We start from the raw sequence: 24,757 nt of genomic DNA, 5'->3' as shown, positions 1-24,757 counted from the left end.
GATTCAAGAACGCAATTAATATTGTTGGGATTTGCAGATCTCTAATACTATCTACTGACTTAAGGGTAGCAGCTCCGAGGAATTCAAAAACATATTTAGTACGTTTCAAATACAAACATATTTGTGGCATTTGCATATACAGTATTATTCAACACAAGGAAAAACCCCGCGAAAACTGTTAAAACAAAATATAAGTATGTATAACCGTATACAGTTTAATATCTCGGGGCTAAAATGAATTAAAAATAAAATTTAAAGGACTGTTTGTGGCAAGTTCAAAGCTAACTTTGCACACTCTTTGAAACAATATTTACTCCTAGCAGTAGTGTTTCCAACAGTGGCAACTAACTTTCCTTACTGGGTATGTTGTATTTTAGTTTGTTAATTTTACACGCTTTAAGTCATTTCATTCTTAGCTAAGTAACAAACTCTGTACTAATGAACACATTTGTATGGTATTATCGGATAGCATCTATTCTATCATGAATTAATGTAAATCAGATTAACGTTAACTAGAATTAACTTTAAACCTTTTCTTAATAAATAAAACAAATCATTTCTTCTTAGTTTCATTTTGACAACTACCAACTAATTTAAGTTTTATTTTGATCAAACCACTCTGTCGCTTCCACTGTAGGTTCCTCACTCTTTTTCATTCCAATCATCCTTTTCTTAGCAACTAGAGCAACAAAGATAATTAGGAAGCCTAAACTGTAAAAGACAAGGCCATGAAGAATAATATAATGAAATATGAATGAAAGGGGCAGGAAAGAAGATATCGAACAAACAAATTAAGAAGTAAATATTTAAAATATGAAAAATAAGAGCAAACTACCAATGATTCTAGGGGATAAAATTGTTTGGTGAGAGGTAGAGGTAAATTAGGGGTTAGGTAGAATGATAAAATATGTTGAAAAGCCGTCAGATGGAAACAATGTTTAATACGGCTTTTTGAAGCTTGTTGACTAAGTATGCGACTTATGCTGAGGACGGAGGTGGAAACGGACTCAGGGCTAACATCTCGCTCTATCTCTTTCTTTTGACAGCCCAAAAAGACGAGTTCGTAAAGATTCTTTCGAAAAACTGCACATTTTGAAAACCTCATTGTACCAATAAATCAAATTCAGCAATGAGGATAATATTACCTATCTCATATTTTGGTTTGGAAATATTGAATTTTAAAACAGCACACTCATAACACATGAGAAATATTGGAAATTTATTGGATAAAAACATTTATGTCGCAAGTCAATAAAAATGGGAGATCAACTTCACCGTCAACCATACGTCACCATTTTTGCCACGCTGGTGGCAATATGGTTTTTACAGCTGCTTTATATCAAGAATTTTATCTTATCCATATTTTATTGTATACGTATGCAAAAGTTGTTTATTCAAACAGTAATGTAGCACTTAAAGAATATTTACTCGTCATATTAATGATTGAGTTAATTTTAAGAACTATGTATTAACTGTAATATGATTACATTATTGTATTGTACCTTAACATTGAAATGAATAAACAGATTATTGGTACTATAGAATGTTAGTTATAGAGATTTACGTATCTGTTTCAATTTAAATTGTCGATTGAAAGAACAAGTTTTTTTGATATTTATTTGACATATACAGAATTAGAATACATAAAAAGACATTTATTGATTTTCCTGCACGTATTCTCAATTAAATAAAATTTTCTTCTTACTTTAACATCGGGAGTGTTCTATTGTCATGACACAATCCTGGGGTTGTTCTTTTATAATTCCTTAGTAAGCTTAAAAACAAAGAAGTCTGCATTGCATGGAAAAATTAATTTTCTGGAAACCATTTACTAAAGATAACAGTTTTCTATAAAAAATTTGCAGTTACTGACCTGATATAAGGATACCCTAGACAACATTATATCTTCTTAATCCCTTGAGGGGTATAACTAACCACATCATTACTTATAGGGGTTATTGCACTGTTTTTATCACAAAATCACTCTTAAATGACACATTATGTATTCACAGGCCTGGTCAAACGTTTCATCTTAAAAGGAGATCTAGAGTATTCAAAAATAAAGAGACTAGTTTTATTGCTTGTATGACAAGTAATTACCGATAATTAACATTTAAAATCATGCCCACTCCAATTCTTTATTCCTCTTTCCTTTTCAAGAGAGTTTTTTGTTGTAACACTTATTTTCAGTTTCTTCTGGCTTCTAACCAAAAGCCTCCCGGTATACTGTGTTCTTCTGGTCGTATCAGAGAAATTGTGACCCTATATTCATCTTACTTGTAGAAAAGTGTTTTTAGAAAACAAACGTGAAAATTATTAGAAAACACTCAAACCACTGTTTGCTATTGGTAACGTTCATCTACAAGGCAAATAAAGTGCGGAGCTTCTCTTGATAACGTAAACAGTAATTAGCGGTACAAAGCTGTTGTATTTTTCTGCGATCAATTATAATTTTTACCAAACATCGGTTTTGAGTTAACTACGTAGATTCTAGTAAACTTTGCAAGCATATTGAATAACTTATGGCAGTGATGGACATATGATGAAAAAAATGTATATATAATTAGTTGAAAACTACAACATGTTTAATACTTCATGCTCATCCATATGCCGATTTATTGGTTAAAATATGCTGTATGTTAGGATACAATATTAGTATATGAGGTTAAACATAAAACAGCTATGGTGAGAAGGATTTTATGGAGGGTTCGAGAATAATGTTGATTTTAGCTCCAGTCCACCTTTATTTTGTGTGCAGCATCTAAAAACTGATGCTGTTGCAGACTTGACTCCTGAAATCTGGAGCTACGTTCGTTTGAAGGGATCCAAAAATAGTCGGCGGCGAAGAACAAAGAAGTTCAAAACGAATCCTCTTCGCATCGCTTCGACGTCAGAGACACCAGACAAAAAAAATAGTGCAATCTAATAGAAGAGGTATTCTCATTGTCTCAACAGGTACACAATCAAGCACACTACGATGTTGACTGACACGAATCCAAAGCACGGTGGAGCAAGCGAGTCGTCTACACATAAAGCAGCTACAGTGGGAAGGGCTGATTCGATGTGAATAATGAGTTTAGATCCAGTTCAGCATCAGATCAGTAGCATCAGATTTCAGATGCTGTACGTAAGACGGACTTGAACTGTAGCTAAAATCAACATTCGTAGTTGTACGGTAACTACAATACCTGTAATAAATAGCTATTTAACTAAAACTATTCATAAAATATTTAATCTCCTGCAAATTTAAACATTTAATTTCGAAAATCTTTTCCATACAAACTTATATGGATTCAAAAGAAACATCTTTGTATTTATTCCAAATATTTGTATTGCATTTCAATGCCGCATTTCAATGCAATGCACACTTAATCATCACTCAATGCATCATCTCAATCCAGCATGCACACAGTTTTTTTAATGTCTATTTCATCAATGAATTGTACTTTCTTGATAGGGATATTATAGTTTTGTTTCCTAGCCAAAAATACGAACTAATTGACAGTTGTCAAAATAACTTTATTTTACAAGCATGTTATGTCCCCATTATTAGATCTTTTCAACTGCTACCCTGACCAAAGTGACACTTAATAAACATCTTCTTAACATCTTAATGCCCCTTCAACAGCACCGATGCCTCTAGATGGATTTTTCCTATTTTATATATTTATTTCTTATTTTATAACATTTCGGCAAGAAATCTGCTAGTAATAGGTTAGATTGTTCTGTGTGTTGACCTTTTGATCCTTAAAATACACACATATATATATATATATATATATATATATATATATATATATATATATATATATATATATATATATATATGTAAATATTTTTGGGAAATCAATTATGATTCAATTCAATTCAACCTGTTTTAGCTCATTGTTTTCGAAAAAGAAAACTTTTTGATGACTTTATAGCTATATTCTATATCTAATACATATGCTATTTATGTGTATACTGCTAATAAGATAACCAATTCGAGAGATGTAAATTATTGTTTGCACGTATCATATTTATACAGAACTGTACCTAAAACTGAATATTAATATTGTATTACCTCTTTTGAATTCAGAAAACTTTCGATAAACCTTTCCCATGTGAAAAAGAAAAGAAAAGAAAACCGACAGGGCGTACGGAATTTATATTATTATCTTAGTATAAACCGTATGAAACTCTATTAGTAAATAAGTAGGCGGGAAATACGTTTAAATACAGTAAAGTGTATATAAAACATAAAATGGTTAACACTATATACATGACACATTACAATTTAAGTTAAAAAAGAGTCAATGCAAAGAGATTATTGTATTTTGTGTACAATAGTGAAACTGTGTATGGTAGGCCTTGCATAAAATTATAAAATATATTATGAATAATTCGTGGAATATTGTATTGCTGTGGGGTAAGAAGTACAATACGTCCTTAGAGAACTATTGCGCTCCCTTACTCATAACTTGTTTGGGAAAACCATCAGTTATAATGATTCTGCCAGCATTGCGTCCTCGAGGAATCTGAATACTTGCAGGTGGTCTTAACCACCTTGGACCTTGTTGGTCTTATCCTGTCTTAACAGGATATCTTTTTGACTTGGTGTTAAAAAGTTATGGTTGTTTCTTCTTCTAGCAAACGCGTTACATTCTACCTGTAGATGCCAGAGTTTATCCTGCCTATTTTTGCAAAATAAGCAGGTCCATATTCTCAAACCATGCTTCTTTAAATGTTCATTATCGTTGCCCAAAACGATGCCTATCGAAACTCTTGTTTCTGTCTAGTCTGATAAGCTTCTCAGCTCATTTCAGGTCAAATTTCCAAGTAGTCGTTCGTCTATCTTGGCCACAGACGTTTTCGGGTATTACCTCTGGCCCTCAATATTCATTTAAAGGATACAGTTCACCACCTCTATCCGAATTCATTTCCTGTTACATACGTAGAGATACGTTTTCTGGCTAGAGGCCAGCTTCTGCAACTCCCGTATACTGGCCCACAGAGGTTCAGGATCTACTTACAGATTCTCGCCATCTTGAAGCTAAATCTTAATTGTGTCTGCTATTCGATTGTTGAACCAGATTGCATAATGTTTGAGTAAAGCCATTGTTGTTAGAGTACAAGCTATAAACAGTAATGAGAATAGTAATTAAATACCTTAAGGTTCCTCTTTAAGTTAATAAAAAATACAATTTGAGATAATATCACGATTTTGGACATTTACCACTGTTAATGATGCAGTAAATAGAATAATAAGGTACCCTTTAGTTGTTAAAATAACTAACATAAGTCAATGATGTGAAAGCATAAGTCAAATAAGCAAAATGTATTGGTGCTACCTAACCAATAACTCTTCTTTAAACGCCAACAATAAAGAGACGCGTGTAGAGCACGCCGTAATGCTCCTGGGCGGTGTAATTGACTTTAAATCATCTCCAAGGGGTTACGGCAGTATCCACTCCGGTGGAAGTGTCTCGTGCTGTAATGTCCTGACAGTTATGGACGATATATTCTGTTTTATTGTAAGAAAGGTACTACTTAACAAATTGCAGTGTTGGCTACTGATACTAATAGATACGTAGTTGTCTGTCTTCATGTTCGTCTACGAAGACAATGGCTGTTATTTGTAACCGTTTGCTGTGTACTATGCAGTATAATTTAATAACCTATAAGGGATATGTCGAGATCTTTATGTATGATACTTACTAATCATGGTAAATTGCTTTGAGGTTAAATTACGATTCATAAAAGTAATTTGGGTTCCATATTTTATATTTTATTTCAATTATCAGAAGCAAGTTTATCTTGCCTCACGTCAGTCAGTCTGTCATGTATAAGAACAAATTATTTCTCAGACAGTTTTATGTTTCCAGGATTAGTCTATTCGATATGAGATCTTATTGGTAGACATTGGTGCGTAATATAATAGCAACCACCTCAAAAATCAATGAGCTTTATGTATAAATACATCATTTCATCATATTGCAAATACTGAAAAATACCTTCAATAGGAACGCTATGGTTTACTCCAAAACAAGGTTATAGTCCTTTATTAGAAATGATCTTAGTAATTCTGAGGTGATTGATTGTAAAAATGAGGAGAGTAGAGAAAGAAACCCGAACAAGATGACTCCTTTTCTCTCTTAAGTCAGTAAATAATCCCTGGGTCACATTATTAATTCATCCTCATTACCTAAGACAACTCCTTCTGAGCGAAGCAAGCAGAAGTATCACCAGAAGCATTTAATGACTGATGAGACGTAATAAGGCGTTAAAGAGTTCAGACTACAAGATGAGGATTAACTAAGGAGTATTCTCTACCACTTAACTTCTAAAAAACCATTACAACTGAACGTGTTCTCATAAAACGTAATCAATTCCATTTTAAATAATAATAATTACAATAGTAATCAATTATGCTTAGTTTGAATGGTTTTATTTCAACAGTACTTTTAAATCTAAAATAGATTAACGCAGGTAAGAAGCTTGACTTATTAACAGAATGTGATAATTTTAATTACCTATTTAGCATTTATTAGGCCTTTCAACAAAAAATATAAATTTAGGAGCCACATAAAAGGCCATTCCCCTGTCTGCAATGAAAGTCCTTGATTTACGTATTCGTGATTGCACTTATCAATGATCATCACGATATTGAATTATTCTAAAATCGTTACATACGTACAATAAATTATTACGTATATGAATCCTCGTTTAATTAACAGACCCTGTGCCAGGGTTCAGCGGAATACAACTATGAAAGCCGTAGCAAATTATTTGTTGTGAACTGACTAAATTGTTCAAAGACTCTAAATGTTATTTTTATTAAAGAAAGAGTTGCTGTGGAATTATTGCTTGAAAGTAGCGAGTAGGATAAAAAACAAATGTGAAAACTCTAAAAATGAAGGAAGTCTCAGTGTAATCATAAAATCATAATCATAAAATTAAACTCTTGGGCTTTCACTTGTCTGAGGTCAATGGCATTTATTTTAGAGCCTAAACTCATAAATTCAGACACTCTATTAAACATCATAAATGCCTGGTCAGCTGAGAAAAGCCCATTTGTCCACACAGTTCACTACACACAACTGAAATGTAACATATTATGGATTTCAACACATTTGTGATCAGAAGATTCTGTAAAACTGGGGATCCATTCATTCATTCAGACATTAGCAATTTAGATGAGGACATAATCCAATTCTCTCAATCATAATTCCTCCTGCTAAAAAACTTTCATAGGATAATAAAAGAAGGCCAAAGAAGAAGGCAGATCCATTAAACAGGAAATTCTGAAACCAGTGATTGTTTTTGGGTGAAATGATTCTTATTTAACGCAATCTTACGTAGTTACCTGATTCCAGAAGTTTTTTATTTCTAAAACAGCACAGCATTTCCTAAACATCTGTGAGGTTAGAGATGTTCACTGAGGTTGTGATAAATTAATTAATATCTTTGAAAACACGTTCTCTTTATATCAAAGTAATAACCATAATTAAGCGGTAGCAAGTAACCTTTCCTGCAAGGTGAACTTGAAATATATAACCGAGGGTTAACTGAAACAACAAAATTTCTAATAGCAGCATTAGGGAGACATTATTTTACCTCACAAATTCGTGCTAATAAATCAGACATGAATATGTTTGTGGCCTCTTATAAGAGCTTATCTGACCTCACAAACAATATTTATGGTTTAGTATTTTTTATATTGCTTAGTACTAATATTTATGACTATTTTATACAAGAAAAACACACTAGTGTAAAAGAACTTTTGTAATTTGAAACTATTGTTTCAGACATACATATTTATTACTACCCGATAGATTTTATTAAGCGGATTGAGGAGCGACTCAGTTATTAAGTAAAATTTCAAAAGGAATAATTAGGACAGGTTCATTCTCAGGAGATAAGGAATATTCTGCCACGCTAATGTGGTGACTATATTCTATATATTTAAATTAAGGATGATGAGCAAGTTAAATTGAAACTTTTTTGTCGTACTACGTATGACGCGTGTTATGTATTTATCACGGCAAAGTTATAAATCCGACATACTGAAACAACAAACAATATAAAAGCTTTGGATACAGTCATGTTGAAATACACGTGTTGCAGTTTTTTAAACTAGTTTAGTCACAAATAATATAAAGTTTTCCGTGTGGAAAAAGTTCCTCTTTATAGAAGTTAATTGGGTGCTGAAGCAATCACATAACTAACTAAAGGGTATTTATTAAAGCACTTGCTTTATGTTAATACACTCATTTTATGCCCCGAACACATTGTAAATGTAAATATCACACTTTACTATACTTTATTCCCAATCACCTGCAATTTTACAGTTGCTTTCACTGTGTTGCTGCCGGGTATGGTTATAACTCTTACTTCCTGTTTTAAGCAATCTTTGCTAGATTATTGTTAGATTTAAGTTTGTACTGATACGTGGGAAAATGTATAAAAATATGTTTTCCTTAATAAATGCTGGAATAGCATAATTCATTTAAGAGCAAAAAATTGCATCTATTGCATTAGAATAACTTAATTTACACTATATTCTTAACTGCGCCTAATAAATTTAGAAAAAAATAACTGTCAAAAAAAAGCGAATAGCTGTCATTTTTTGGACAGGAGACTAGGAATGAATTGGTCATTAAGACTTAAGTTAGATTACTTGCCTTTGTTTTTCTTCCTGAAAAAATCATATCAGTACCACGTACGTAAACATTAGAATGCTTCATCATTAAAGTGCTTAGATAATGAAAGCAGAGTTTATCACTGTACAAATTAAATTTCTAATGCATTAAAGTTTTTAAAATTCGCAAACAACATGTATTTACTATCTGCAGTACAGTGTGTTCAAGTAATTTACTGCATACACTTTTCATTTTCTACAACTTAAGTGTACCCTTCTTTGCAGAATTAAGCTGGAAACACACAGCTGTTTAGTATTAGTTAAACCGTAAGGATATCGAATCCAAAAACTAATCCAAGAAACATGTTTAATTTTCTTTTCCTCATCGAAATCTTCCTCCGACATAGAAAAAATTGGCCAAGTTAGTTCAATTCTTAAAATTAAAGTTTACTAGGCGATTTATTGATTAAATTTACTTTATAAATTATAATTAACAATAGATAATGAACAAAATGCAATATCATGGAGTCACTTTCAATATATAAAATAATAATTTTTAACTTATGTTTTACTTTAACAGACAGACACTCTTTTTGGTTAGATTTTTATACGTGGGTGCATAACCTTAATTAATTTAAGTAATTAGCTAAATAATATCCGTCCCATAATACGATACATCAAAATGTAGGGTTATCACATAATTTTTTTTTTTAATTTTGATATTGTTTTATGATAAGTATTCGATAACGTCTAGGTTGTACAATTTTTATATATATATATATAAATATAAATATATAATATTTTGTCCAATTCATCATTAAATCTTTGATATGATTTCATCTTTTTAGAGTTTTAAGCAATTAAAGGAAGCAAAATTTATCTGAACAGTAAAGTTTACTTTAACGTTCAATTTAATGAAACTGATATATAATTGTACAAGAATTAAGTTGTACAAAATTGGTTATTGATGTGAAGAAATTATAGCCCTGTAAATAATGGAAAGCCATTACTTCAATATGTCTACTTGGCTTATATCTTATCAGATGTACCCATTTAGGTATAATTTAACTGAGTCTAATCTAGTTTGAGTTATTAAACATTTATTTACTAAACAATACAAAAAGTTACGATAACCACACAGAATGGAAAAATTACTAAACAAAACATAAATAAATAAAACTCTTAATCTTGTAACGTTACAAAATAAATTGTTATTCGAACATAACATAGAGAATACACATATTAAATGAAACGCTAAGAAACATTCACCAAAATAAATTTTAATTTGTGATTATATCGAAGTCGGATTGATTTAAACTACAGCAACCTCAAACTTTATAAAAAGTAAAATTATAATATAAAGCATTTCTATATCTTGCAAACGAAAAAATACTATAAAATACACCCAAACCAATACTAATTTGTACAATAAATTGATAAACTAATTTATGTGCAAAAGCTATCAAGGAAATCATTCTTCTTGTAGACAGTGTTGACATAAGTAACATGTTTCTAAAGTTAGCGGTTATCAAATGGGCACAAATGTTTGTTGTAATCTAAAATAAATTAAAATAACAAATGTAATTTGTTCTATCTCCACTTTAACGCTATTCAATACAGAGACGGAGTCCCTCATTACAGAGCATTACTCCAATTTACTTCTTATAAGGGATTTATATAAATATGGAGAATTATTCTTTAGAAATCCTATAAGTTAATATGAGTTTGACATCAACACTTGAAAATGGTTATTGAAGTTGAGAAATGCATTAAAAATCTACGAACATCTTTGCAGGACTGCTCTGCTTACATGCTGCGGATGGTCGATACTGTAGTGATACAGTGATCCTTTTATAAATCTCTTGTAATCGGATTTGCAGCTAGCGCTCTTCCCACGCAATGTCCAATATTCTTCAACAGGTTGTTGGGAACTTTGTGTAACATTTTCAGATGTTCAACATTCCAATAAAATATATGTTTACCAAACAAAAAAAACCTAAGTAAAATGCACTGAAAAGTGAAGTATAGTTTTTTAAGATACAATGCAAAGCATTAAGTAATAATACAAAGACTACTAATAGTGTGAAATATCCTGATAGAACAGTAAATCTAAACACATATAATCCTATATATTGAGTCACGTTATTTTACTGAATGTAATGAATTTTAGGTTGAGAGTAGACCGAGAAGAAAATTTCGTTGTAAATGTAAGTTGTATCTTGAAGATAGACGAAGACGATGAAACCTACTAAGCTGTAACATTGAAAATTACCTTCTGTCACGGGATTATCAGACTTAAACTACTCAGGACTTCGGTGCTGCAAAAACGTATGCGAATTATATTAATTAAATGAACTTAGGGTCTGCAAAGTATTCGTCTGTAGCAGATATACATATGAGTATATAAAATATGCAAACCCATACAATTTTAAGCTTGTATTAAATAGGGTTATTACTCAACCCTCTTGGGAAGCGCTATGCAAAGAAGGTATACAACTTTGTGATTGAGTGCCTTCTTGGAACCGGCATTTTGAAGCTACTATAATATTGTGACAATGCTCTACTGTATTATTTATCATTAAGAATAGTGAAACCTGCTTGGATTGCGTGTGATATTACTGTTGGTGGTAGTGCGGAGGAAATTTTGGAGTAGGCAAGTAAAGAACGGTTAGTATTATATTTAGTAAATTTCTTCGATTTACTTTGAACATATCTTATGTCAGAGTTAAATGTTAACACGCATTGAATACTTCAGGATAAATACTGTGCAACAATGAGATATTGTATGTAAATTTCCGAAATTAATATAAGTTATCTTATTTTTAACCATGATTTTATTTCATCATGGAAGAGTGAATGTAATTGTTTCTTTCAGTAATATGATTTACTCTATTTATAATAATGCACAATGCTGGAGCTAAAGAGATCTGCTTATACTCTCTCGGTATGCATCATGTTTACTCATATGTGTTCTTCTAAGCTGAAAAGTTCTGAGAAGCTATCTCATAAGTGTGGATGTTCTCATTCAATTAAAATGAATTAGTTTATAGCTACTGCAAAAATTATTCGTACTTTATGCACGGGATACGATAAATTATTAGCTATCTGCTAAATGGGTAGCTTTCATGAAATGCTATTTTTTTATAGATAACATTTTTGCTCCATATTAGGTGAGAAAACTACTGTAAGTTCTAGGTTTATGTGTTAGGTAATGTATAAACTCATCAATAATAAACTGAATGTAGAGGGGAAATAGTTGAAAGGCAATAATAGGACTTTAATTATTTTTAATTTAAATGTGAAAATATGTTTATAAAAGCTATTTATTATCATATCAATTAAAATATAATTAGCTGAAATTTAGGGAAGCCTATGGCTCATGGTGTTGGAGAGTTTAATTTATGTCTATCTGTCCGTCTGTTTAAACACGAACTGATATCAAGACTTGAAATTGGTTATTTAGCTTCATTAATATACAAGGAACACTGAGTTCATTGATTGTACATGTCATTCCATAGGATTTGGCTGAGCATTACAGAATATTGTTATATTGATTTTATGAGAATTATATGATAGAAACGAGAAAATAGCAGAATAAATAAATTTGCAAACAAATTCTATACATCCTTATGAGATTCAAACATATGATATATTAACACACGTAGCCTCCCTATTCCAATACATACATAATTTCATATCGAGTTAATCCGTTGAATTGTATTTAAAAACTTATATGAAATCCAAGTGAATTAACAAAACTCTAAATGTAAGACATGTTTAAGTGACGTAGACAAAGATTTTATACGTAGCCTTAAATTTTAGCACGTGAGTTGATTAGTATAAGAATGAGTTCTTTAATGCGTAATTTTCGCGTAAAGTTCCTTTTTGTAGGATTATATTTATTTATCAGTCTGCAGGAAAAATCGAAAATGAATTTGAGCTATTTATTAGAAAGTTTGTATATAACCTTAGCGAAGCCTTGTAATTATAATTATTATCCCATTAATGAGCTTCCTTGCGTTTTATAATTTTTTACTGATACTATAAATATTTTATTTTAACACAGTTGTAGGAGTTATGCACTAACATTCATGAAATACAATTTTTGGTGTCGATTCTACTCCCATTTTGAGTTTACATCTAAGACTTTTTTTGTATTGAAATGTCCATACTGAAAATCCGTTATACTTTATATTCAGTGAGCAATTACTGCAATATTTATGTTCGTTGAATACAATGAATGCATACATTGTTATTGCCGTAAGAATTCTTAAATTTAATTGGATTACTTGATGAAATATTCTGTAGCCTGTGTGTGTTATTTATTTGTCTAAATAATGAACAATAGATAAAACATATTGTGGATTCTGGAATTGCTAGTTAGTATGATTATGTCTGATACTGAGCAATAAATATGCATTTTTAAGGTTATATTTACCTAATTATTAACTAATATTTCAAGCAGATGTTTTCAACTAATTTTTACAAGTATAAAAACAATGCTATTTATATTGACTCAATACGTAGCTTAACTTTTCATGAAACTAATGTCGAACTAGTACCCTACTAAAACTAATTAGTAGTAACTAAAACTCCAAACGGACATGATTTTTAGTTAGTCACTAAAATATGCCTTCCTGTGGGCTTGCTGATTTTAAGTTATAAACTTAATCCGTATGGGGTTTATCACGTAGACATGGATACAAACAGTAACTGTTCAGGCCAACCTTGGGGAGAAGATTTACTTGCGTTCGTCCAGCAGGAATCAATCTATTCACATCTGGACGTTTCTACAGAAGTAAGTGATTTATAATTCTGCAGTTTACATTGAATCCTGATTTATTACATTGTACCTTTATTCTCATCTAGCTGTCTCTCTTCGGGTTTGCTGTAAGCTTAATAAATTTTAAATTCCCGATTAAAAATTTGTATCAACTAGCGAGTACAGCGTTAAATGGTAATTAATAAATTCTAAGTTAATGAAACATTTCTATTTCTCATATTTGTATTATTAAGTAAAAGTTTTGGCAAATACATTTAAACGAACTTCGTTATTACCTAGAGACATAGTAAAGATGAAGTCTTAGATATTTTGAAGTTTTTGAGAATGGAACCGTATGACTATGCAATAATATTAATAAAAAATATGTGTGTGTGTGTAATCCATATTAATGAATAACATTTGGCATCTTTGTGTCTTTGTGTGCTGAAATAAATTTAAGTTATTGGGCAATTGTCTATTTCCTTTACATGAATAGCTTTTTTACTATAAGAGGACCTTCTCTTTCAATAAATTTATGTATAATTTATGTATATTTAATAAGAAATTGTAAATATTTTTACATTTTCATATGAACAACCATGATTGATACAAGTAAAAACACAAAAGAAACAAATTGGTTTTTGACTATCCTGGAAAGTTTAACCATATGACATTTTTCAGTAAATGACCAATATGTTCACTGAACTTACTTACTTTATGAAGTTAACCAATCAAAGCAGAGACCACATTTTAAAGTAACCATCAATGTCATTTTCCTGATAAACTAATCGGTACAATATACTCAGCTGCTTTATATATTACTGATTTATTACCATATATATTATTGTTCAGAAGACGTTAAGATGTATTTAAAGGAAACATTTTGCAGCCTAACCAATCACGGAACGAGTGAAAAACTCTGAAACTTTATTGAAAATTTTTATCACAATCAGAATTGTAACATTTTAAAATTTTTCTTTAGTGTACCACATGACTTATACAGATATGCATGAAACTAGTTTTGATTTATATACAGATTGAAAGTTGAAAACTTTTGCTACAAAAATAAATGTAATGGTGCTAAAATATTGTCCTATTTAAGTAATGTGTGAGGAAGGGTCGATCGAACTTTTTTTATTAAGTACATATTTTCGAGTTATTGAAGTTGACATACAACATTGTGGTTGTGATTCCTGACTTACGCGTCTCAACGCTCTGGTATGGTTTGTTTATCTTAACGATAAGTTTTTAATTATGTTATAAGTTAGTTATTTACCTGAAGAAGAGATCAGATTGCAGATCTCGACAAGTAGAGTTACTGTTTATTTTGTATCACTGAAAGATGGCAAATGTCCGGAAATCCTGTTTCCATCAGTAACGTAAGGGTCCTGTCCATCCTACAGGAATCTTTGTACTTTATAAAACTCTTTGGTAAAAACACCTTTAAAGGCCAATATTGATGCATTTGGTTTCAATTATTTTCAAACTTCATTTGAGACACCAAATACATTTATCTCTACCATGTGTAAAGTTTGACTAGTTTAGAGGTGGCCATAGTGAACACTTAAATGCTACTATAAGTATTCCTACAAACTAACAGGATTGGAGGAGAAGGATCAAATGCAACTTTAATCAATATTATCTTAATTCAGACGGTAGGGTACCACAAAGTAATGGCAAAAATGTTTGAATTTTCCTTCTATAAGAATACAGTGCAACAAACCCAAGTGTTGGCGAAGTTATACAATGATACTCAAATGCTCTTCGAGCAGCGGGGGAGCGGATGCTAAGTGTAGCAAAAATTCACGAATTGGCGTGAACTGACCAAACCAACAATAGGCTATCAAAACATTAAAGTAACTAGGGCAGCCGTCAGTCTCGGTACGCGACAACCGGCGCTGTGTCCCGCAATACATCACTTCCTCTGTCTCTGTCACTTCACCGCTCCGTGCCGGACAATTGAAACAATCGCTTTACCTCACACTATTGTATAACCGCTGACCCGATTTCGGCTCCACATTATCCCCGTGACGATAAGCCCCAACGCTTCTCGATTAGACCTCAGACACACACAATTGGCTCATTGGAGGATGTGACGAAAACTATTTGCTGTTATTAAATAATTGTTACGTGTGAGCCACTAAATTACATAAAAACGGTGGACCCGGGGAGGGAAAGGAAAGTGAGTTTCCTGCAGTAAACTCGACGCGACAACCGCGACGCCGACTGATTTAGATGATTGTCTATATATAGTAAACTCTGTTATCTCACAGTATCAGTTACATCCAGGAGTCCAAAGGGAGAAGTAGACAGGGACCATGGTGAGTAGCTACTAGGATACAACAGTGTGTTTGTGTGGACAGTGCTTTGTGCTTCAGTGTAGCATTTTACTTAGTACTTTGACGATTCTGGACTATGGTGAGTACATAGTGATAAAGAACAAAACTTGGGAAAAATTGAAGTTTTAGCGCATTATACAAAGAAATCATGCTATTTTTAAATCTCAGCTATTACTACAACGTTTTAAGAGAATGTAGCTGTCAGTCCAAAGCTTAAACTAGGATCAGATTGTGCGTTTTTAGCAATGGTTTGTTTTACATTTCTTGTTAAAGTCCATCACGTTTTTTACTCGTTACTACTATAGCTCACAACTCACAATATACTTGTAATTTTTGTTAGCTCTTAAAACACAAGTATAAAATTAATGATTTATAACATCATGACACACTCGTAGTTATTTATCGTTGCAAGCAGATTTAACATAACAAAAACTAAAACCGACAGCTTTAAAACCACTCACAAAACTAAACAGTATTTTTATGTTTCAGTCATTAAGTCAGTTATAGTCATTAAATTTTACTTAAAATATTGCCAAATAAAGGATTAGTTTTATACTTGCAACTATATTAAAACAGTTTATTGTATAGTTACCGTTGAAATTAACAAATCTTTTAAATCTTGTAATTCTATTCAAGCATATGGAGAAACTTCGTTCGTTTTACGGGTGCAATACATTTTTAAACTCTACAGCCAAACATAAATACCTGCTTAAAAAGTATCCAAATGAGACTTGTAACATGTTATTTTCAATAACTACTAAACTTTTACCACTCGAATAGGGATAAAATTAACAAAATGATTCTAAATGAGAGGAAACACTGAGTTAATTTGAGCAATATTGATTATTGGTGACTAAATTTTCAAAAGGAATATACGCTCTTTGTGTATATAAGCTGCTCAATGACTGCTATAAAGCGATGTAAACCACTGATTGCTAAGCAGATATAAAGTCCTTGATTGAATACACTATTTATTATATTTTCAATAATAACTGATAATCGAAATTCTCACACAAGTGGCTTTGATCGTAGGGGTTTCTACTCTTGTCTGAATGGACAGGATGATCATAATTCAAGGGCCAAAAAAACTTCATTTACCTTAAGGATAAAACATTTCAAATGATAAGTCAATACTGAAATTCTAACACCTAAGATGTTAAATGTAAGAAAGGACCATGTGGTCCTAATTTCGCCTCAATAAAGAAGTGTTTCTTTCTTTTTTTTTTCTTAAGATAGCAACTTCTACACATGAAATTGGCTTTTTTTTAAATCAATTTTCTTAAATGGACTCAAAATTAGGAATTGAGATAGTTGGAATATATTGCCTTATTATAATAGTTTTAAAACTAAGACACATAAATACTATAATGCTCAAATCCAAAAACTTAAATATCTTACACTGCATTTTAAAGTAAAAAAACTCTCTAGCACTGATTCAAACCAATATTTTAAAATTGTTAAACAGTAGAAAAGTTGCTAATACGAGAATTCTTTTACAAACAAAAGTGGTATCTTTAAAATACCAGTACAGATCTATAGCATTGGAATCTAACTGTTCGGTAGTAGTCATGAAATATATTTTGGAAAGTTCGATTAGCGGACAACCAGAAATTTTTGAAAATAGTATTTTCCATTATTTAAAATAATTTGCGTATCAACATAAGATGGTAAAGTCATTCCTTCCATTAGGTAGAATGTCCTTTATGACAGCCTTTTCGTTGGATGATAAGTCGTATAAAACAATTCCCTAATGTTTTGCATAGAAATAGTTTTAGAAGTGAATTTCATTCTATAAAATGTATTCATCAGCAGCTGTACGCTAGCATTAATCTACAAGCCTAGCACTGAAAAACACATTGAGAACTACCAGTCCAACACTTTGATTATCAATCGGCCAGTGACTATTAAAGTGATATTAATCAGCCAGTACAAGCTGTAATAATTTTATATATTTCATATGGTCTGAAGTAAAACTTTGGTTGATTCAAACACGATATTTACTATTTAAAATCTAATTTTAATTATTTTTTATATCACAAATTAAGATTTTTAATCACTGTACAAATAATTTTTTTAACACATATTTAATTAAAATATCATTTATTAAATTCACCATTCTTAAAGAAACTCTACAACAAAGTCTAAAACCTAAATAAGTTTAAAGAAACATTGTTTGTATAAATTAAACAAAACAATTAAGTGTATACACAATTTGAATTTATTCACCCTAGTAGGACAATGCAGCATAAAATTACGTATATTCGTAATTGAATAAAGATAACAATATTTTTTTCATAATTGTATCATGCTAGTTCAAAACTATAATTTATTAACGGGGGTTTATAGTGTCAGTAATAACTATACAGCATTATTGTTTGGTTATACTTTGAATGCTGTTATGTTATGCTACGTTCTTCGTTTGTTTAGCATCACAGTGAGAATAAACGTTAAGTAGCTCCACTGTTTTCGGAATTTCAAATGTGACTTCTTAACTATAGGATCGACTTCATAACATGTTTCCTTATTGAAAAAAAAGTTAAAAAATAATTTAAAATCATATCTAGTGAAATGTATAGCCATTGTTTGTAATAAGGATTTATGGAGTCCAAATTGCATTGGTTTATTTGTTTCAGAACGCCCCTGTCTTCGCCGCCCTCGTAGCGGCTCTATGCCTACACTTTGCATCTTCAAAGTCTACTAAGTGAGTAATATTCAATAACTTATTTACATTAAGGATTTGTATATATTTACAAGGTGATGTAGTGGTTATAAATCAGCACAATCTGACAGATTGGAATTTCAATGGATATTAAATACCATCCTTATCTAATATTCTATTTAGTTTTGAGTAGCACCATTCCAATTTTTCTTTTTTATTTCTTAGAAAGCTTTAACATCTACTGAAGCATTATGAATTAACGATCATACAAATCTGTAAGTTATTTGACACACACAAATATTTTGATCTTTAATAGTTTATATCAAACATTCTGTAAATTTTTCATATTTTTTTAAATTGTTCAATTCATCCCTATTGTTTGGTATTCGTAAACCAGAAGAACATTGAGGTAAAATTTTCAGTGTTTTTGTAAAGTAAAAAAGATATGACAATATCTTTGCTACTGTGTATATATTATATTTGTAAATATTTTCCTCATTCTCATTTATATTTTTCAGCTTTTTGATCTCACCTGCATTAGAATCAGCAGCCAACCCAAACAAAACCTTAGGAGTAGCGTTAACAGTATTAGATGCTCAGACCGACAGTTCATCCGTTGTAAAAAATATAGCTTTACCTGAAGATAGTAACGCAGAGAATACGCTTCAAAAACGAAACGATATTGAACTTGACCAAAAGACCGCAGAAGGAATTACTCACCATCACTACCATTCAGGCCATGTAGACCACGTCCATAAACATAAGGGTCATGCAGAGCATGATCACAAACATCATGGTCATCATGAACACGGGCACAAGCATCATGGAGATTTTGGACACGGTCATAAACATCATGGTGAATTTGGTCACGGACACAAACATCATGGTCATGCCGAGCATGGGCACAAACATCATGGTCACTATGAACATGGCCACAAGCACCACGGACATGCTGAGCACGGTCATAAACATCATGGTGATTTTGGTCATGGACACAAACACCACGGTGAATTTGGGCATGGGCACAAACATCATGGCCATGCTGAACACGACCACAAACATCATGGACACGCAGAACATGGTCATCATCATCATGGAGATTTCGGACATGGCCACAAACATCACGGAGACTTTGGACACGGCCACAAACACCACGGTGAATTTGGTCATGGTCATAAGCACCACGGACATGCCGAGCATGGTCATCATCACCATGGAGACTTCGGGCACGGACATAAGCATCATGGTGATTTCGGTCATGGACACAAACATCATGGAGATTTCGGACATGGTCACAAACACCACGGACATGCCGAGCATGGTCATCATCACCACGGAGATTTCGGTCACGGTCATAAACATCATGGTGATTTTGGTCATGGGCACAAACATCACGGGGATTTCGGACATGGTCACAAACATCACGGTCATGCGGACCACGGACACCATCATCACGGTGACTTTGGTCATGGTCACAAGCATCATGGTGATTTTGGTCATGGACATAAACACCACGGCCATGCAGACCATGGTCATCACCACCATGGAGATTTTGGTCATGGGCATAAACACCATGGTCACGCAGACCATGGACATCACCATCACGGAGATTTTGGACATGGTCACAAGCACCATGGAGATTTCGGACACGGACATAAACACCATGGCCATGCAGATCATGGACATCACCACCATGGAGATTTTGGACATGGGCATAAACATCATGGACACGCAGATCATGGGCATCACCATCATGGAGATTTTGGCCATGGTCATGACCATCATGGTCATGCCAAGCATTCTCATGGCCACCATGGACACGCGGAACATGGACATAAACATAAAGCGTAATCCAGCCTTACATTACGGTTTTAGTTAAATTTATGTAGTTTTTACCATTGTTGAATTTGAGTTTTATTTTGTTTGTTGTTTTAAGTTGTTTTGTTGGTGTAGTATGTAAGTGTTGTTAAGTTTTGCTTACTGTAGCTTTTGTTAATTTTAGTAATTTGTTGTTTTTTATGTAACATGAGGATAAACTAACAAATTACATTTTAAATCTATTTCTTTTTGTATACGTAAAACTGATATTTCGTTAAAATCTTTGAAAATTCCGTATATATATTTACGTTAAAAATTTATGAAATAATGGATATTTACTTGGGACATTTTTGTTATATCATTCTTTATAAATAACATACACTTTAGTATTGAAATGTTATTAAGATTGGTCTCTTACTATTGCAATGAATAACTGTTTCGTGATATATTTAGGTAACTTCACTGTAAATAAAATACTTATAATGTACCACACTAAAATAATAAACAGTTATATTGTTCAATAACAGTGCGTTTTTTATTACCACATGCATATTTTAAATGAATATAAAAACGCTTAATTTGAAATATTTTGTAATGTTACTGGTTTCAACTGAAGAGTGTTCCCATGGAATTCATGTACAAATGTATTAAAAAACAGCGAATAGAGGTCATATTGAAATGGTTTACTGAAAATATCATGGGAAATGCACAGTAACTAATATTATCATGTAGTTACTATTAGACAAACATGTATAGAACATGCCATAGATTTAAATATATATATAATCAACCCCTCAAAATGCAGGGTGTCTAGAAAACATATGAAATAATCAAAATTAGATTTAGGTGGTGGATTTGAAAAACTGCACTAAAAGCAGCAACAATAGTAGTATAATTGTTTTAAATCATGATTCTGTATATATTGTGATTTAATATTCTTTATATGAAAGTATTTTACTTTTGAAGAATAGTTAAACTAATAGAGTAGATATTGTAACTGATGATAATAAGTGTCTGGGTACAACACCTTGTTTGATAGATAGCAACTTCACCTGCCAGTCAGCTCAACCAAAGGTAAAGAACAATTCTTTATTCAATAAAATTTATTGCAAATTCTCTCAATAGCATTCACTTTAGCTTTTTAAAAATCGAAATCGTAACATTCAGTAACTAGGACTGTTGAAATTTGGTAAAAGTAATGAAAAACATTTTCTCTGTTTTTCCTATAAGGGCAGTGGGTTGTGAGCGGATAGATAATAATTTTATTTGATTAATGCTATTAGCTAAATCATCCTAAAAAATTTACAGTTGATCTATTTCTATTCATACAGAGAATATTTTTATCAGTCCCAGTTCACAAAGCCAGTTCTCATAGGTTGATCGTAACAGTTTATTTCGTATAATAATAAATTGGTTTTTCTTGATAACCATATTGATACATATTGATGAATTAATCGGCATAAAAGCAACGTACACATTACAAGCAGCTATTATTTGTGTACACAATTTTACAACTGATTGACCCTTCAGAGTTTTGCCCTTCAGAACTTATTTTGATGAACAAAATATCATTACACTCTTTAATTTTGTTAAATGAAGTACTATTACGGTAAAAATGAACAAGAATTGCAAATTAAAAAGAAAACCATAAATATAGTAGTTCTAAATCTTTTAAAATACGTGATATTGAATATATCACCGCAATCATAACGCGGGTACCAAATTACCATTACATTCATTATTTGTTTCATGGTGACAGTATGGGAACGCAAAAAATATACTCCTAAAAACCATTAATTTTATGGAAATACATAAAGCCTCTCTCAGTCCACAAGTCATACTGCAAGTTGCATAAGCACACATAAATAGTAAACTCGATTTAATATTTTAAATTACCATTCTGATAAAAATTCTAAAGCATATAAATTTAAAATATAGTCAAACATTTCCGCTTAATATAACGAAAGTAAAATAGACTTGTATTGAATATATCAACCGTTAGAAGATCAACTGGCAACATTCTCTTTTACACTACATATCAATAAAATAATAATAACGGATTAATACTATATTATTAAAGCTATTAATTATATTTGTGTGGTAATTTAGGTGAACCTTTTTTAAATTATTTATTCTATATTTTTATTTGTTATCTATCGAAAGCTCATATTCTAGATGTGTCTTTTGCAGTTTCTAATTACCATTCTATTATAGGCCCCAACTGCTTCCAAAGTACCAATATTAGTTTGATGAGTATTTTTCTATAGTTTAAAACAAAGTTTTAAGTCTAAAACATACGTATTGCTCAGGAAGTTATTCTCAGTCAACATGAATTAATTGATCACCTGAAGGGTTGTAGCATTAATTTTAATATTTTATATTGGCAATGTTCACTTTATAAAAGTATTAATCTGATGTACTCTAATTTCCAAAATTACCAATAAGTACATACTACTGGTTATGCAGGTTCCATTATAACTGTTAATATAACGCCTTTTAACCATTTTAATATTTAAAAACTCTTAAATATACATAGTTTTGAATGAAAAGCTGCTTACTTAATCTTTCATTGCAAAAATCAAATAAACATTTAAAATGTTTATATTATAAACATCCTTATAAATTTATTGCTTGTTGTGCGAAGACAATTAGGTCATTTGGCGTACTTAAAAGGTATCACTATTTACTTCATATAAACCTAATTAACAGCGTGCAATAACTGAATTTCGTTATTATTAAATTTTAATACAAATATAAATAATGTTTTTTACACTCTCTGATTTGTTTTGTTTCTTATTGAGTCAGTTTATAAAATAACTAGCGCTATTCAAACTCAATAAATACTTAAAACTTTTCTTTAAACATTTCGAATTCAACTATCTCATTATTTAAATACCTTATATAAGTTTCATAATAACTTGGTAACTTTTTCAATCTATAAAAACCTAACATTATACAACTTCAATAGTATTATAATTTTCTGTTCTGCACACCAACACTTAACTACTCATATTAAATGTATCGTTCGTAACCTATTCAAGAACATATTCAAATACATTAATAATTATCACTACGCGTTGATATGTACTGATTAAAAACAATAAAAAAAGTTGTAAGAGTTAAAGAGGAAACTTTTAATACTTTTTCTGGCACATATATTGGAACTGAGTCATCGCATATCAAATATTTTCCTGGTTACATTAAATACTATACAAATTTCAGAATAAATTTTAACAGTTTATTTATTATCGTGCACGTGTAGACGTATACAAAACACGTCACATATAAAAATATGTATTATGCCTAAACATATTTCCTTTGTAAATCCAAAAAGGTAATAAACACTTCATTACATACAAAAAAAAAAAAAAAACACGAGAATAGTCTTCCTCAAAACTCAATCAGTTCTTATAAATAACAAACTCGTTAGATCGCAGGTTTCACAACTTAAATATTTATTGTGTATACTATATATTTATTTTGATATCACGAAAGTACGTATATTAAATCAAATTACCACAACTTAAAAGGAGATTAACACTTTTATCAAAATTAGAACTCAAGCAGCTAATTTTTCAACATGAACACTACAAATGACGTAATTATGATCATATTTTTATAAAGTTCTTTACATTCTGGTTACTATAGTTATTGTGTTGAAAAATTAAATTTACAAGATTTTATACTAAAAAATAAATATTTGATTTGCTAAATATGAAATTGAACCAAATAATTGAATTATTCCATGATGGAGTAATTATTAAACAGAATAGAAGAGTTACTAATACAGATATCGGGAATTTCAAGAATAGTTTTACTTTATCGCCACTAAACTACTAAATTTAAACTGAAATTGATACATTTAGATTCAAATCAAAACCATCACGATAATTTGCACCATATGTTTTGTTAATCTAGTTTTTTGCTAAGTAACAGTTTACACACACATTAATGACTTTATATTGGTGTTATGGTGATTTTAATGTAATAGCAGATAGAAACACAAAAAAAGACCGATTACTCTATGCAAAATGATCGTGCACTCTGCACGCGTGCAAACACCCAACACCCATATATTAAAAACTAAGCAGATCCATGATTACACTCTGTTTAATTTTTACTATACCAAAAATAGTTTTTATTTTTGTTTAGGTTTGTTTATACATATCTCTGAAAATTAAAAATTAAATGGATACTTATTATATCATTTCTACTTATATCACTATTCTTTTAGCTCATATTGAATATCCTGCTATTCACATGATGCCATTCATATGGCCATCCTTATTGTAGAGAACACTACACATAGCGAATAAATTATAGAGCGATATTTTTGTTTATTAATGGACTTCTACTAGTATTTCATTATTACTTTTCAAAGAATTGATCTATCTTTTCATTGAAAACGTTGTTGCAGCAAGAGAAATAATTTATTTAGCTGGTTTCAATTAAAATATTTACAAAACTACTATTACGGATGAAATAATGTATTCGTATGTATTGGGAAATGAAATAGAAATATTATTCATTAATATATTATTTTATTTATAATTATTTAA

The 24,757-nt window shown here is 31.0% G+C and overlaps 1 protein-coding gene across 1 annotated transcript; it reads left to right on the top strand.

Moving 5' to 3' along the window:
- Window positions 1-13,316: 13,316 nt before the first annotated feature.
- Window positions 13,317-20,231, top strand: LOC124356030 (histidine-rich glycoprotein-like). Its single transcript, XM_046807173.1, has 3 exons — window positions 13,317-13,418; window positions 18,355-18,422; window positions 18,899-20,231. The coding sequence occupies exons 1-3, from the start codon at window positions 13,317-13,319 to the stop codon at window positions 20,229-20,231; spliced, it is 1,503 nt and encodes a 500-aa protein (XP_046663129.1).
- The last annotated feature ends 4,526 nt before the right edge of the window (window positions 20,232-24,757 follow it).

This window comes from Homalodisca vitripennis, chromosome 2, assembly GCF_021130785.1.
Source record: "Homalodisca vitripennis isolate AUS2020 chromosome 2, UT_GWSS_2.1, whole genome shotgun sequence".
Classification (NCBI taxonomy): Eukaryota; Metazoa; Arthropoda; class Insecta; order Hemiptera; family Cicadellidae; genus Homalodisca; species Homalodisca vitripennis.
Note: the sequence above shows the minus strand (reverse complement) of the source record. Positions and strands in the feature narration are given on the sequence as shown.